The 16,243-nt window shown below is 25.4% G+C and overlaps 12 protein-coding genes across 12 annotated transcripts; 7 read left to right on the forward strand and 5 right to left on the reverse strand.

Annotated features, from left to right (window-relative positions):
* Nucleotides 1-274: 274 nt before the first annotated feature.
* ENU1_001680 (hypothetical protein) lies at nucleotides 275-1,021 on the reverse strand (the record flags this gene model as incomplete). The annotated part of the gene is made up of 1 exon (XM_008856439.1): nucleotides 275-1,021. One exon carries the CDS (start codon nucleotides 1,019-1,021, stop codon nucleotides 275-277), a length of 747 nt encoding a protein of 248 aa, XP_008854661.1.
* A 372-nt stretch (nucleotides 1,022-1,393) lies between these two features.
* ENU1_001690 (hypothetical protein) lies at nucleotides 1,394-2,110 on the forward strand (the record flags this gene model as incomplete). Its single annotated transcript, XM_008856440.1, has 1 exon — nucleotides 1,394-2,110. One exon carries the CDS (start codon nucleotides 1,394-1,396, stop codon nucleotides 2,108-2,110), a length of 717 nt encoding a protein of 238 aa, XP_008854662.1.
* Nucleotides 2,111-2,230: 120 nt separating this feature from the next.
* On the forward strand, nucleotides 2,231-3,766 carry ENU1_001700 (hypothetical protein; the record flags this gene model as incomplete). Its single annotated transcript, XM_008856441.1, has 1 exon — nucleotides 2,231-3,766. The coding sequence occupies one exon, from the start codon at nucleotides 2,231-2,233 to the stop codon at nucleotides 3,764-3,766; it is 1,536 nt and encodes a 511-aa protein (XP_008854663.1).
* A 220-nt stretch (nucleotides 3,767-3,986) lies between these two features.
* On the forward strand, nucleotides 3,987-5,237 carry ENU1_001710 (hypothetical protein; the record flags this gene model as incomplete). Its single annotated transcript, XM_008856442.1, has 2 exons — nucleotides 3,987-4,025; nucleotides 4,170-5,237. 2 exons carry the CDS (start codon nucleotides 3,987-3,989, stop codon nucleotides 5,235-5,237), a joined length of 1,107 nt encoding a protein of 368 aa, XP_008854664.1.
* Nucleotides 5,238-5,576: 339 nt separating this feature from the next.
* On the reverse strand, nucleotides 5,577-6,233 carry ENU1_001720 (hypothetical protein; the record flags this gene model as incomplete). Its single annotated transcript, XM_008856443.1, has 1 exon — nucleotides 5,577-6,233. One exon carries the CDS (start codon nucleotides 6,231-6,233, stop codon nucleotides 5,577-5,579), a length of 657 nt encoding a protein of 218 aa, XP_008854665.1.
* A 292-nt stretch (nucleotides 6,234-6,525) lies between these two features.
* Nucleotides 6,526-8,241, reverse strand: ENU1_001730 (papain family cysteine protease domain containing protein; the record flags this gene model as incomplete). The annotated part of the gene is made up of 1 exon (XM_008856444.1): nucleotides 6,526-8,241. One exon carries the CDS (start codon nucleotides 8,239-8,241, stop codon nucleotides 6,526-6,528), a length of 1,716 nt encoding a protein of 571 aa, XP_008854666.1.
* Nucleotides 8,242-8,532: 291 nt separating this feature from the next.
* ENU1_001740 (hypothetical protein) lies at nucleotides 8,533-8,871 on the forward strand (the record flags this gene model as incomplete). The annotated part of the gene is made up of 1 exon (XM_008856445.1): nucleotides 8,533-8,871. The coding sequence occupies one exon, from the start codon at nucleotides 8,533-8,535 to the stop codon at nucleotides 8,869-8,871; it is 339 nt and encodes a 112-aa protein (XP_008854667.1).
* Nucleotides 8,872-9,035: 164 nt separating this feature from the next.
* Nucleotides 9,036-9,686, reverse strand: ENU1_001750 (ribulose-phosphate 3-epimerase; the record flags this gene model as incomplete). Its single annotated transcript, XM_008856446.1, has 1 exon — nucleotides 9,036-9,686. The coding sequence occupies one exon, from the start codon at nucleotides 9,684-9,686 to the stop codon at nucleotides 9,036-9,038; it is 651 nt and encodes a 216-aa protein (XP_008854668.1).
* Nucleotides 9,687-9,854: 168 nt separating this feature from the next.
* Nucleotides 9,855-10,910, reverse strand: ENU1_001760 (transporter, auxin efflux carrier (AEC) family protein; the record flags this gene model as incomplete). The annotated part of the gene is made up of 1 exon (XM_008856447.1): nucleotides 9,855-10,910. One exon carries the CDS (start codon nucleotides 10,908-10,910, stop codon nucleotides 9,855-9,857), a length of 1,056 nt encoding a protein of 351 aa, XP_008854669.1.
* Nucleotides 10,911-11,726: 816 nt separating this feature from the next.
* Nucleotides 11,727-12,026, forward strand: ENU1_001770 (hypothetical protein; the record flags this gene model as incomplete). The annotated part of the gene is made up of 1 exon (XM_008856448.1): nucleotides 11,727-12,026. One exon carries the CDS (start codon nucleotides 11,727-11,729, stop codon nucleotides 12,024-12,026), a length of 300 nt encoding a protein of 99 aa, XP_008854670.1.
* A 198-nt stretch (nucleotides 12,027-12,224) lies between these two features.
* Nucleotides 12,225-12,770, forward strand: ENU1_001780 (hypothetical protein; the record flags this gene model as incomplete). Its single annotated transcript, XM_008856449.1, has 3 exons — nucleotides 12,225-12,361; nucleotides 12,503-12,639; nucleotides 12,694-12,770. The coding sequence occupies 3 exons, from the start codon at nucleotides 12,225-12,227 to the stop codon at nucleotides 12,768-12,770; spliced, it is 351 nt and encodes a 116-aa protein (XP_008854671.1).
* A 153-nt stretch (nucleotides 12,771-12,923) lies between these two features.
* On the forward strand, nucleotides 12,924-15,659 carry ENU1_001790 (protein kinase domain containing protein; the record flags this gene model as incomplete). The annotated part of the gene is made up of 1 exon (XM_008856450.1): nucleotides 12,924-15,659. One exon carries the CDS (start codon nucleotides 12,924-12,926, stop codon nucleotides 15,657-15,659), a length of 2,736 nt encoding a protein of 911 aa, XP_008854672.1.
* Nucleotides 15,660-16,243: the final 584 nt, after the last annotated feature.

The following is a 16,243-nucleotide window of genomic DNA, read 5'->3' on the forward strand; positions in this document are numbered from 1 at the left end:
AAGAAATATTTTAATGGTTTATAAGAAAAATGAAATTTAAGTTAGTTTTAATGAGAGCAATGAAATAATGAGAAAATAGAATAATAAAAAATTAAATAAAAGATTTTTTTAATTTTTGTTTTTCAAAAATTAATTGTGTTTTTTTGTTCAATGAATTTTTTGTCAGTTCTATATTTAAATAAGAATTTGTTTTTTATCTTTCTTGTTTATCAGTTTTCTATTTTCTTTTTATAACCAATCTGATGATACGAAGAAGAAACTAAAACAAATTAAATTAATGGAGTAGAATAGATGCAATCAAAAATAAAATGACTGTCAATAGGAATATAATAATAACTACAAACCAAAAACTTTGGTTTGATTGGGTGTGAGTAATTTTCTTTTCTAAATGATTTGGTGACTGTGTAATTTTAATTATATCCTCAGACCGTTTTTCAAACTTTTCGAGGTCCTTTTGAATTTGACTAACTGAAAAATTTTTTGGACGGATGGTAGTGGTATTAAATGAAGTTGGTTGTTCATTTGAAAGAGGTAACTGAGATTGAGATTGAGTGTTTTTAAGATTTTCTGAAATTTCTTTCTTTTCAGTGATTATGTTTGTTTGTGTCTTTTTAATTTTTCTAATAACATCCGCAGAAGCATCGAAATCATCATCCCAAGGAATCATTTCAACATCTTCTATCATTCCATCTTTTGTATAAACAAGACAACGAGCAGCAAGAACTTTACTTCCAACTGTTTTTTGTTTTAATTCAATTTCAGCTTTTTCATGTTCTTCCTTTTCAGCAATTAATTCGTTTTGAAGTTTTTGTTCATTTGCCAAGCACTCTTGTAAATCTCGTTTAAGTAATTCTATCTTATCGTCTGCATTCTTACCAACTTCTTCGAAACGATTTTTATCTTTAAGAGCCTTGTTATAAAGATCTATAACTGTTCTTAGTTTTTCAATAGCCTCATCAATCTCGTATTGGATGTTTTTAGGTGATGTGATACTGTCATCTTCACTTACAGTAGTGCTCATCGCTTTCTTTTATTCAAGATATGACTTAATTTAATTTCTCTTTAAGGTTTTCACTTTTCATTTATTTAAGTTAAATAATCAATAATATTTAGACAGATTCTTAATGTATTCTTTCTAGATTTTATGTAAGTTTTTCTTAGAGAAATATAATGTAAGTTTACAATAAATATAAATAATTAAATTTACTATCAAATACTGTAAAGAAGTTTATTAACGTAATATTATATATAGTTTGTATATATTATAATGAAAATTATAAAAGTAGGCTTTTAAATAACAAAATATTACAAAATTCTAAAGTTAAGACGTTTTTGAAAATAATAACATTACATTCTCACGTTATATTAGACAAAGATCTTAGTTATAAGCATAATGTCTTACAAAAAGAAAACAACAACTGCAAAAGAGTGTCATATACCACCTCAAACACCTCACCAACTTTTTATTGCAGAAATTACACAAAAACAAAAAGAGATGGGAATCATCAAAGAAGAAAAAAGCTGTGAAATTCCAATTGAAAAGAAAGGATTTAAGAAGGAAGAAATCTTTGAAGAAAAACAATTAAAACCAAAGGAAAAACCAGATAAAAGAAGTTTACCACGTTCACACATAGAATTATTGAAAGAAATAAATAAAAGTCTCCCTTCTAAAGATCAAATATCAGACCCTAAAGTAAAAAGAAAAAGATCAGAACCTGATGCTGTTTCACTTAAAGCTGATTTAAAAAAATCTACACCTATTCAATACTCAGAACAATTTCATACTTCAACAACTTGGCAATCTCCTGTACATACTCCTAAGGGTCGTCCTATTTCTATTATCTCCTCTCCTTTATCTCTTCCTTCAACACCAATTGCTGATAAAGGAATAGTTACGGATAAACAAAGTCCTTCTTTTGCTTCAAGACAACTTAGTAAACGTCAATGTATGACACAATCCTTTATGGAAGAGCCAAAGTATGATGAACAATTCTCTCTATTAGGAAAGATTGAACAACTCGAAAGTATTCTTCGTAAGTTAAAAGAAGTTTCTTCTAAACAACAACAAACAATCGAAATTTTAAAAAAACAATTGTCTTTGTCACAATAAACTGAGCTTTCTTTTTTCTTTCCTCCTCAAAAATAGCTCTATGTTTTTAAATACACATTTTTGTTATTTATATCATTTTTAATTTTGTCTATTTCAAAACATCTGGAAAAAAACAAGTTTATGGAGAAGAGAAAGACACAAAAAAGTGCTTCAGTTATTGAAGCTGAAAAAAAGGTAAGTTATGAAGGAACAAGTAAACGCCAAGCAATAAATAATTCAGAAATGGCATCAACAGAGACAACAGATAAAATAAAAAATCAAATAGGAAGTGTCTCTTCCTCAAAAAAGAAAAAATTATATACAACTGATTATCCAGACAATCAAAAACCAGAAGAAAAAGAAGAGATTGATTCAGTTGTTGCATCTATCAAAGAAGATATTAAAGAAAGTGAAATAAAAATTATGAAAATGCAAAACCGTAAAAATGTTGTTAAACCAAAAGGAAAAAAACCAAATACAAAACAAAAAAGTGATAAACGTGATGAAGCGGTTCAACAAAATATAGAAAAAGCAGAATCAGAAGAAATTACTAAAAGTGATACACAAGTTATAATTAATGAAGAAAAAAAACGTTCTGAAATAAATCTTTCTGAAGAACAAGTTAATGAAAAAATTGTTTCACAAGAGATTGGAGTCAAAGAGACACAAGAAGAACACAATCAAAATAATTTCATTAACTCTCATGAAGAAAGATTAATAGAGAATGAGAAAGATATTGAAAATACAAAAGAGCTTCAAAAACTAGATGAAGAAATTAATAGAATCAAGAAAGAAAACGAAGCTAAGAGAAAAAGAATTTATGAGATGAAAGAGGCACAAAAAACACAAAGAGATAATGCAAATGACGTAGAAAAAAGAAGAGATAATACTGAATTAAGAATTAAGGAGATATTGAAGAATGTAAATGATAAACAAGAAAAAATTGAAAGAGTATTAAATGAAATTAAAACAATTTGTTATAAAGAACGAATTGTTATAAATAAAGAAATTAGTTCTATTGAAGAAATTGAAATAGGTATTGAAGAACAAAACAAAGAAAATGAACAAATGGTTGAAAATATGAAAAGGTTAGAAGACTATTTTGTCCAACAAACAAATGAGTTTAAGAAGATAATAGCAGAAGAGAGTAAAAAAAGGCAAGAAGAACAAAAGAAAGAAGAAACAATGAAACACCAATTAAATGAGTTAAAATACAATAAAGAAATTGGAATTTTGAAAGAGAAAGAGTTAATGCAACAAAATGATGATAAACAAAGTGATAAAGATGATTTAATGAAAGAAATTCAAGGATTACAAGAAAAATTAAATACTAAAAAAAAAGAAGGAATTGTTATAAGAAATGAAGAAGAAAAGAAAATAAAGGAATGTATTGATATGGAAAAAGAAATTAAAGAATTACAAGAAAGTCATTTGAGAATAGAAGAACAATGCAAAGTATTAAAATCATATGTGGATAAATTTAATGATAAAAAATGGCTTTGTTTAATGAAAGAAGAAGAACAAATCGAGCTATTAGCTACTATTGTTGTTCAATATAAATTAAGTCATCAACAAGTATATGAAAAATCAGTTATTCAAATATTTGATGAAATAGTTTCAAAAAAGGTTCCAATAAATGAATGGAAAAGTTATGTTGTTGGTGCATTAAACAATTAGTAGTTTCTTTATGTCTAATCCTTGTTGGTTGGTTAGGACTTTTCCAATGAACACCAAATTTCCGAAAACTTAAAATCTTCTTTTTTCAGTGTTTCTAATTTAATACTCTTTACAAAAAAATTTTCACAATTCTGTCTTAAAGGAAAAGTAAGAACTAATAAATCCAAATATCATGTTGATCAGCAAAGAATTGCTTCATAAAATTCATGTTTTGTGTGGAATGCTTCTTTTTGGTACAGGGAGTTCAGTTACAATGAAAGTTTGTTAATTCTTTTTTTTTATACTTAATTGGGTATAAAAGTTATTAGTTTTTCATTTAGATTTGATTAGTAATCTCAAAATTGGTATTTAAAAGAATTATATAAGAAGGAAAAAATTGGAAAAAAGAAATTAATTAAAATAGCTTCAATTAGATGTAGAATGTGTTGGATATAATGGAATTCCTCATACATTTGACAAACCTATTTTCCAATCAATTGTTATGTTCTTTTCAATGTCATTATGTTTTTTCATTGAAAAGTTGATTGAATTATTTAAAAGAAGATCCAACAAAGAAGCTGCTTATACTCAATTAGAAGATGGAGAAAAAGTGCCTGAAAAACAAGCTTCTGTATTCCTTATTCTTATTCCAACAACCTTTGATTTGATTGCATCAACTCTTATGACATTTGGTTTAATTTATACCCCAGCTAGTGTATTCCAAATGCTTAGAGGTTCAATGATCATTTTTTCATCATTCCTTTCAAGAATTTTCATTGGAAAGAAAATACGATATGGACAATTGATTGGTATATTTATTAGTGTAATTGCTCTTGTGTTAGTTGGAGTATCTGCAATTCGTACACCATCAACTGGATTAAACGAAACAACTGGATTCCAAACAGCAATGGGTATTCTTATGATTTTAATTGCCCAATTTATCCAAGCTGGACAAATTGTTGCTGAAGAATTTTTCATGAAGAATTTAACTCTTCCACCATTAAAGATTGTTGCATTTGAAGGTATTTTTGGTCTTATAGAAACTGTTTTTATTGCTTGTCCATTTGGATATTTCGTACCAGGTAGTGATTACAGCACAATGCAACACAATTCTTTTGAAAACACATACGATTCTTTTGTTTGTTTATTCAATAGTACATCAATTATTATTATTACTATTATTTTTGCTATTGCTGTTCTTGGACTTAATGCCTATGGTATGATGGTCACTAACGCTTTCAATGCTGTTAACAGAACTCTCTTTGAAAGTGCAAGAACTGCCTGTGTTTGGCTTGTAATGATTATTATAGAATTCTGTTGGGCTGGACATGGTGAGAAACTTTCATGGTGGTCATTATTAGAACTTGCTGGATTTGTGATTTTGTTCTTTGCTACATTGGTTTATAACAGAGTGGTTAAAATCCCATTCATTGAACCATTAGACCAGAAAATCGATGCAGAAGAAAATGATAAACTTGTGAAAGAAAATTGATTTTTTCTAAATTTTCCAAAAAGTTTTTTCATTTTAATATTTTCTATTTAAATTTCTTCATAATAATTATTGAGATAATTAGAGAGTATATATAACTTTGACTCTCATCAACCATCATAAAAATGATTAACGAGAGTTTAATTTAATTGCCTAGTAAATACATAAATTATTTAAATTGATTATTTTTTTTTACTTTAAATAACAAAGACAATATATTATAGTTAAAATATAGAGAATGTTTACATTAATATATTTTTCTAATCAGCAGATAATGAAAATAACAATTAAAATAAAGATTTTAAGATTCTTTGATTAGTTTTTGTCAAAAAAAAATTTTAATTAAAATTCATCGCAACAAAAAGCACAAAATCCAAATGCAGCTACTAACGTGAAAATACCTGTTACAATATACCACCCCATCATTCCTGAACCTACAATTAACATAGACCCAATAACTTTTACAGAGTGTTTTGCTGGAGTGACAGCAACTTCATTACAATCATCTGAACATTGTTGTAGTTGACCCATTTCATCTGTGTATGTACATTCTGAACAATTAAATACATCCAAACAACATCTATTCTGTTTTTCAAAACATAATTTTTTTTCTCTGTCTAATTCATTAATATTTACTGATAATCCTTTGGCAAGTACAATGATACCAATGACAAAGAACGCCAATGAACCACAACTTGTAAATATCCCAAGAATAAAGTCTAATAACCCAACAACTGGAATGAAAGAAAAGACTGCAATCCCAAAAGACACACTAACAAAAATTATATTTAGTAGTCCAAAATAATAACCTGATTCATATGAAAATTTCCATCCTTCAAGCACACCTTTTGTATCACATGTTGTTAATGTTTCAAGATCTTTACTATACACATATGATGGAATAGCAAATGCTAATACAAGTCCTGCAACAACAAGTGCTATGAGAATTGATAATAAACAACTAATGATAGTGATTCCAATAGCTTTTCCACAACTCATTAATCTTCAGTATGAAAATAAAATTTAAAAAAAATTATAGAAATTTAGAGTTTCTATTTTTTTTTTTTTTCATATCTTCTTTTAATCTCCATTTTTGTTTTAAGGAAATAAATTTGTTTTTATTTAAAAAAAATAATTTCTTGTGTCTCATTGTACGAACAAATATTCAATTCACTGACTTTGTATAAAATGTTAATTTATACGACCACCAAAAGGGCCATCAAACTGAGGTGTAACAAATTTCTTAGTTGACTTATTGATTTCTGTAAATTGTCCTTTTCTTTTCGAGGATTTATAATATGATTCTTGTTCCCACTTGATACCATAATAAGAAAATCCCTATTTTTTCATTAATCAAAAGTTGTTTGAGATATAAAAGAATGAAATAACAAACATATGATTCAAATCCATCATGTTGATACATTGAAATTAAATATTCAATTGTATCATAAGGTTGGAAATAATACCCACAATGTTCTGAATTTTTAATTGTAGTGTCCATTTCAAATAGTTGTGCAATAAAGTCCCACGACGTAATTTGGGTATGTACTTCGGTAATTGTTTCTTTCATTTTACCTTCTACCCATCTTGCTAGATAAACAATAAGTCCATCTCCCATCTCTCTAGTTTTGCATACCCCACGTTTAAAAGTGACATTAAACCATTCCATAGATAGTGCATATCTATAATCTTTATTAGTACCACATTCCTCAAATCCAAGGTTTTTGGCATAATCATTACCTAAATCATTCTTACATTTAAGTATTGTTGCTCCATAAAATATTTTTCCATCACTCACTTTACGTAGTTTATCATTTGAACAATTCATAAAACTATTTCCTCTTTTAATACATTCTACATCAAGTGGATAATATCTACTTGGATGAATACTTAATGGACAAATCGTGTCTTCATTTAATAAAGAATGGTTTTGAAGAAAATATCCTAATGTATGACCATGCTCTCCATAACTATTTTTTAGTATTAGTCCACCTTTTGTCCACCGATCTACTGGTATTTCAATATTATTTTTTATTAGTTTTGTTTGTGCTTTATTGTCAATAGCATTCCATGCTGTAGTGTATATTGGAGGAGATGAATATCTATTTCTTTCAACAGGAAATTCATCATTCCATCCAACTACAAGCATTGAATGTCCAGCTCTTCTTACACTTCCAACTGAGAGATCAATCATACCATCTTTATGATACATTGATGATGATATTTTTGTACAACATCCTGAACCGCAAGGAGTTTTACAATATTTACATTCATCAGATGAATACATTGAATTATATTTATTACAAGGAAAAAGCATTGTATTAAATTCAGTATTTAAACCATAAGTTAAAGGAGAAAGTGTTTTCATCATTAATTTTTTTATATCAGAAATAGAATAAACAGTAACAATATCTCTAATTGTAAATTTAATTGGATTATTTTCTACATATTCATTTAAACTTTTATCTTTAGGAATACATTTACTTTCATTTATTCCTCTTTGATGTTGATAAGGACAAATTGAATAAGGAAGAATATATTTTGTTGTTACATTTCTAAGATAATACAATGAATCAACATTAAAATTACTTGTAGAATTTTCAAGCATTCCTCCATATCTACATAATGGAATTTCTCTATGACTTGAACAATAATTAACAATCAATGACATATATGCTTGCTCAGAAAATTGTATAACTTCATCTGATGAAAGATATCCTGAACGTATTCCATTTGCTCTATAATCACTCTCAAGAAATCCAATAGCAGCAAAAGCCCAACATGTCCCTCTTGAAAATTGATTCTTTACTGGGGTTAGTGCTTCTAATGGAACACTCCATTGTTTTGGTCTTTCAATTGGTTGAACATTAATTACTTTTACTTCCATTGTTCCAGAACGAAACCCAAGCATAATTAAACTACACACAACAACAGCAAATACAAGAAATTGAAATGACCATAAAATAATCCACAATGTCCATAGATTTTGGGTTGTTTCTTTCCCCATAAATAAAAAATAAATCTTTAAAACTATTTTTTTTTTAAGTTTTTTCAATAAAAAAAAAATAAAATTAGAAATCGTTTAAATCGAAAATTATTAATAAATTATTAATAGCTTTTTTAAATTTTGGTAGTATTATAACATTTTTTTCATATTCATCTTTGTTCTGAATCATAAATAAATGTAATTTATTGTCTTTAAAATATAAACAAAACGGATATTACATACTTGTATCTCTATTTATATCATTCTATCAAATGAAAAAAATCAAACAAAAAGATCTTAAAATTAAAAGTAATGTCTGCATTTACTAAATGGACGACATCAGAACTCCTTGTATTATTTGAAGCTATTCAATATTGTCAACGTACGAATCAAGATGACTGGGAATATGTTTCAGATTTAGTTAAAAGAACAATGAGTGAAACAGGAATGACAATGAATGAAAAATATAATAAATATGGATGTGCTTCTCAGTATAACGAATTTGAAATACAATATCGTGAACTTGCTACTGATAAAAGTATTGTTGATTTTGCAGTTAATTTCCTAAGAGAAAAACGTGTTGCTGAATTAGAAAAAGAAATTAGAGAAAGAGAAGCTCATATTAATGAATTAAAGTCTCACCTTGCTTAATTATTTTTTTACTTAAATAAACTTTTCATTTCTTTTTTATTTTTTAATCTTACTCATTAATCTTTCTTTCAAAGACAGTCTAAACAAAACTATTTTAGTTATAAAAAAAAAATAAAAAAAAAATATGGTTTATGAAAAAAATCTCTTCGACAATTCAATATTTTTTAAAGAGTCTTAAGCAAATGAATTGGTTTTGAATAATCTTTCTCTTTGAACACATAAGAACCTGCTACAAATGAAGTTGCTCCAGCGTCTTTTGCAATTCTTACTGTTTTATCTGAAATTCCTCCATCTACTTGAATATCTTTTGATGGCCATTTTTCTCTTACTTCTTTTACTTTTGGCATCATGTCTTGCATAAATGATTGACCACCAAATCCAGGTTCAACAGTCATAATAAGAACACGATCAACTTTATCGATAATATCTTCAATTACTTTGACTTGTGTTTTTGGTTTAATAGAAATACCTACTTTAACTCCTTTACTGTGAACCATGTCAATAATTTCTTTTGCTTCATCAATGGAACTAACTGCTTCAATATGGAATGTTACAAGAGAGGCGCCAGCATTAACATAATCCATAACCCATCGCTTTGGATTTTCAATCATTAAATGACAATCAAGAAATGCTTTTGGAATTGCATTATGAAGACATTTTACAATTGGTGCACCAAGAGTTAGGTTTGGAACAAAATGTCCATCCATAACATCCACATGTAATTCATCTGCACCAGCTTGTAATACTGCATTGGCTTCATCAGCCATATGAGAAAAGTCACAGGAAAGTAAAGATGGGCAAATAATTGATGACATTTTTAATTTAATTTCATTTAGTTCATTTAATAAGTAGTTTGACTTACTGACATCCACAAGATGAAAAGAAAATCACAGAACAATCTGATTTGTTCCACATCAATTTTTTTTTTCATTAATAAACAAGATAATAATATTTTATAAAAACACAAAACTAAAACAAGAAAGTTAATTAAAAGATGGGTTGAGTATTACCATTAACAAAAGAATAACAACATAACTGACAATGATACTTAAATTGTTTATAAGAATTGGGATATCCACAGGATTAACTTTATATTCAACACTGTAAATTGTATCAATTAAAGGAGGTGGAGTTAATGGAGAAACTAACATAACAAAACGAGCTACATCCCCAATAAATGGTTTACAAGAAAAATATATTGTCAAACCATAAATTAATCCATATATTGTTCTATATAAAACAACACGAACACTTGGCCAAAGATATTTTAATGGAATATGCCATTCAAAGAATATTCCTAAAACAGTATAAGACAATAATGTATTTGCATTAGCTCCAACATCAATACAAGCTATAATAAAATGAGGAACTTTTATATGAGATAAACCACAAATATATCCTAAAACTAATGCATATAATGGAATACAGGTAAAAATTGCACGTAATGTTTCTTTTAAAATTTTTTGAGTTTCTTCATTAAATATTTTTTTTAAGAAGGAATAATGATCAGATTGGTTTTCAGCAGTAGTTATTACTTTATTATCATTAAGTTCAATAATTTTATATTGTTGTGTTTCATTTGTAAGTTCTGGTAATTGAGGAAGATCTATTTTTATTTCAGTCATTGGTTCTTCTTGTGTAGAAATTAAATTCTTTTTCTTTTCATCTGTTTCAAAAGCATCATTTCCTTTATTTTGAGAAATTCCTAATATTGCGTATAATGGTCTTAATACTGCATAACAACAAAAATCATTTGCTACACAAAATAAAATTGTTTTACTAATTCCGTCATCAGCAACAGAGCTCATCACAGGAAATATAAATAATGCAGTATTTAATGCAAAAGAATTGAAAATAGATAATTTTTTAATTGTTTTGTCTTTAACAAACCAAAAAACAAAAATAGAAATTATTCCACCACATAACTGAAAAATAATTCCTCCAATAAACAAATATAATGAATCTAAATCTAATGTTTTGTTATTATAAAGATTTCTAAATATTATACAAGGTAATGCTAAATTAAATAACACTTTCATTAATAATGGACTATTTTTTCGAATGTCTATTCTAAAAAAACATAATTTCAAAATAAATGCTAGAGTTATCACAACTAACATGACTCCAAATGTTTCATAATATTGAACCATGGTTTTATTTCTTTATTACAATTATTTTTATCTAATTTTTAGTGATTATTTCTCATCTCTTTTTTAGGGTTATTAAATGAACTATTTTTTAAACAATTAGAATATTTTGGTTTCAGATTATTATTTCTTTTTCATTTCAAATAATGACATTTTGTTTTTTTTTTATTTTCAATAATTTTATTTTTAAAATATATCTATCAAAGATTCATTAATTTCCATTTTTGTCTTTCAATTTTGATTAAAATTGATGTTTTTGTAATTTCATAACAAGAGATTATTTTTTATTTTTGTTTCTTTTATAGAACTCATTATTTAATCAATTGAACTAATTTGTAGTAAATATTCAATGCTCATAAATTCAAAAATGACATTACTTCTTTTTAATTCATTTAATATAAAAAAAAATGAACTCTTTAATGTCAACTAATTTTCTATGTTAAAACTTACTTATATCCATTTATCATTATATGAAAAAAATTAATATAAAAATTTAGAAAGGAGATTCTATTTAATTCTTCAATGACTCAAAAAAGATTCTTTTCAGAAATTATTAATATAATAAGAATAATGAAAATGAATAGTAAAAAGATTGAAGAATAAATTAAACTTCAATCAACATTAATGAAATGATGAGTTTAACATCAAAGAAAATTAAATAAAAATTAACTTTAAGAATCTTAAAATTGAATAAGAGTAAAGGACACTATGGAAGATTTCATTTTGTCCGAAAATCCTAAGTTACAATCTCACAAGGAATCATTAATATCATTAGAATCATCTTCATACTTCTCTTCTAATACTATTGAGAAAACTAGGGAAAATTCAAGTGATGAAAACGAAACTTCAGATACATCATATGAATCTGAACAACAACCATTAACACCTTACAACTTACGATTTTTTAAAAATTTTTATTGGTTTGAAAAAGTAGCTCGGATTAATGAATGGCTTGAGGTTTCTCCAGATTTGCTTTCTTATCCATATCCATATTACTTTCCACAATAATTTTCTTGTTATTCTTTCAGAAAGATTTTAGTACAAAGGAAATGAAAAAGTAATTTATTTATTCTTATTTTGTTGTCATATTCATCTTTTCTTATTATTTCATTAGATTCTATCAGGGTTCTCTAAAGTCATATAAACAAAATTTCGTTTTGAGAAAAATAATTAAAAAAATCTCAAAAAAGAGAAAAGGAAAAACAAATGGGTGATTTTTTAGAAGGAGAACATTGTTGGTGTCGTTTTCAAATAGGGAATGGTGAAATCCCTTGGCCATCTATCATTAAAAAAATTTATGACCAACGAACAGTTATAGTCCAAGTATTTGGAACTCCGAAATTGTTTGTCATTATTATTGTCAAAATGAAGAAAAAAGACACCAAAACATGAAAATTTAAGTATAACAAATGAAAAGAATATAATGGAAAAGTGTCAGTCTATTTTGGTAAAATTCAAACAAATAATGTATATTTACAATATAGGATCAAAACAAAAATTGAGTGGTTAGAACATGGATATAAATTATCACCAAGAAAAGTTATGGAAATAGCATCAAAAATGTCTTTAGAAAAAGAAAAAATTACTGTGTTATATGATGGACTAACTCAATTTAAAGAGGGTTTGTATTATTCTTTTTGTATAGATGTACAATAAGTATTTATTCATTAAGTAGGTGAAAGAATTGCTGACATACAAATTCCCTTAGAAATGGAAAACTTTTGGGTTCAACAAACACTTGAATTAATTTAAACATATATTTTATTGTAATTCTTTTAGTTGTTTGGGTCAAAACGAAAATGATAAGACAGACAAAATAACAAAATTATTAGTAGATATTCTATAAATAAAATAGATAGAAGCAACTAAACGAAATAATAAGATTGTACTCAAAAAGTTATTTTAATGGAAACAAGAAGTTTTAACAGTATTGTTGTTGAAGGAGATATTATTGATGGTAAATATAATGGTGAAGTTAAAATATATCAAAAAGAAAATAAACAAGAGATTTATTATACTATGAAAAGTGGAATGGTTTTAGTAATAAATCAAATTCCAAGTGTTGAAGAACATATATTTGAATTATTTTCTTTTCCTCATTCATATGAAATAGAACAAATAGTAAATGAATACCAATTTATTTTTTCAAAATTAAACATCTTTGAAGATGTTATTGTTAGTGCTGAAAGTATTAAAGAAATTCTTGAAACAAGTGAAAAATTTGAAGAACTTACACTTTTAATTGAAATAATATCTAAGCCAATTTCACTTCCAATTAATATTAGTTTTTTAAATACAAAAACAGGAGAATTACAAAATTTGATTGAAATTATAAGTTATTCAAGTCTTTTTGAAAGAATTATAAAGGATTTATGTTTTGGTAATTATTTATATTTAATTTTATGTAAACAATGTTTAGAACAATGTTTATTATTTCCAATGAATAAAGAAATTGGAATGGTTCTTGGTGAATTATTAAAAAATATAGAAAATAAATGTTCAGAAGAAAATAAAAGAAGTATATCATTAGCAATTCAAGTTTTATGTTCTAAATGTCAAATAAAAACATTAGAACAATATACATTATTAAAAAGAATAACAATTATAAAAAGTTTTTGGAGAAACATTAAAGAAAATGAAAAAGAAGGATTTATAAGAAAACAAATAAAAGAAATTGGATTTATGATATGTCGATATAATGAAATTATTCAAAGTCCTAAAAAGGTAATGATAGAAACGTGGAAATATATTTGTAATTTAGTCAAAACAAATGATAATATAATTAATATTATTAAACCATTATTTATAACTATTATAGCATCATATAGTAAAGACTATATTGAACATATTGGATTGATTCTAGATATTTGTAAAAATTATATTGAATTAAATTGTGTTGGAAATAATAGTGAATGTGATGGTTATATATTAACTATAATTCAAGAATGTAAAATGATATTAATTGATCAAACAAAATCAGTTGATGATGTTATAAATAATAATATTAAAAATATTTGGAATAATGAAATATCAATTGAATATTTCAAAAGTATAGAAATAATTGAAAAATTATTAAATAATAAAATACCTTCATGTAATTATCAAATGAAAGATTATGAAATTATTCCTATAAATTCAATAAATGTAGTGGAATCAATTTCAAAAGGAAACATTGATTTATTTCATTTTATTATTACAAGTTCTAGTTCAATACTAAAAGAATATTTAACTCATTTTTTCCAATATATTCATTTTCCTTGGGAAAGAAATATTGAAAATATTGAAAATAATCAAAGTTTCCATCTCACAGAAAAAACAACAAGATGTCTTTTATTTTATTTAATGTATTTCCTTGGACATTCACAAATGTTTGATGGAAATGAATCATTTCAAAAACTCTTTCTAAAATTTATTAAAAATTTAATTGAAAGAGATGACATTAAAATGATTACATTAAATCAAAACAATAAAGAAAATGCAATGATTCTAAAGAGATATTTTAAAATAACAAAAGATATTCAATGTAGTTTATATTATTTTCATTCAGTATTATTAAATAATATTAATAATATTAACTTTATAAAAAATGAATTAATTGGTATTTATGAACAATATCTTCATTCTCAAAATGAACAATTAAATGAAATGATGATTATTAATAAACAACATATCTCTGAATTATTTAAACATTTAAATGATAAAAAAGAATTAGAAAATTGTGCATTGAAATTTCTTGGAGAAATTTGTGTAAAAACACAAGATACTTCAATAATTCAAACAGAACAAAATGAAAAATATATAAAAAAATTAATTTTTAAATCAAGAAATAATTTAATAAAATATTTTAATAAAATTGATGAAAATGAATTATTAATTGGTAAAGAATTAGGAAGAGGTGTTTATGCAACTGTTAAGTCTGGATATTATAAAGGAAATAAAGTTGCAATTAAAATCTTTAATGAAAATTCATATCAATTCAGAAGTGAAGACTTTCTTCAAGAAATAGCTATTATGAGTTTGTTACATCATGAAAATATTATTAAAACATATGGTGCTACAGTTAATATGAAATTAAATGAAGAATCAACATTTTATATTATTAATGAATTGGCAATAAATGGAAATTTAGAAGAGTTAATTACTAAAAAGTCTATTCATGAAGAAAATAAACTAAAAATGATTTTAGAAATTGCTAAAGGATTAAAATATCTTCATGAATTGAAAATAATTCATAGAGATCTTAAACCTGCAAATATTTTAATAGGAAATAATTTCACTATTAAAATATCTGACTTTGGTCTTTCTGCTTTTGTTAATGAAAAAAAATTAGACGTTATTTTAGGCTCTTATAAATGGATGTCTCCAGAACGCTTTTTAAAGAAAAAATATGGTAAACCAGCTGATGTCTATGCTTTTAGTATTATCTCATGGCAAATACTTGAATTGGATGAACCATTTCAACAATACGTTTCCATTGAGGATTTACAAAATGCAATTTGCTTTTTAAATGAAAGACCTCCATTAACAAATATCTCAATTGATATGAAGAAGTTATTAGTCCATTGTTGGAATAAAAACCCAAACAAAAGACCAAATTTTGTTTCAATAATTAAAGAATTATTAATCAATTCAATTGACTAATTACATTCTCTCTTGAAAATAATTTTATTTTTCTTTCTAGTTTTAATATTAATTATACTACAACATACATTATTAATCATTAATGTGTTTCTCTTCTTTTTGCAAGAACATCCAAGAAATACAATGGGATAAACATCATTATAAATATACTAATAGCAGTTATTAATACAATCAGCGCTTTAAATCTTGAACTTATTTTCGTGATTTTTTCTTTTCTTAATACCTTTTCCATTTCTTGATAATGATTATCCACATCAACGTGGATCATAGTATCTGTGACATTGTCCATTAAAATTATGAAAATGTTCAATAAAGATTTGTAATTGTTCAAAAATTTAACAAAAAAAAATTAAAAAAAAAATTTAAAAAAACAATAAAAATTGTATAATTTTTATAAAAAAAAGAAATTAATTTTAATAGAAAAAAAAACCATAAAATAATAATTTAAAATCATTTGAACAAAACCTAGCTACACGTTTCAAATAAAATCACGAATTTGAAGAAACCCCGAATTGAAAAAGGAACTAAAAGGACTGAAAATTGCCAGTCTTAAGATGGGATTCCTTAAGGTTATCAAGAACAGA

Source organism: Entamoeba nuttalli (genome assembly GCF_000257125.1).
Source record: "Entamoeba nuttalli P19 unplaced genomic scaffold asmbl_1906, whole genome shotgun sequence".
Lineage (NCBI taxonomy): Eukaryota > Evosea > Mastigamoebida > Endamoebidae > Entamoeba > Entamoeba nuttalli.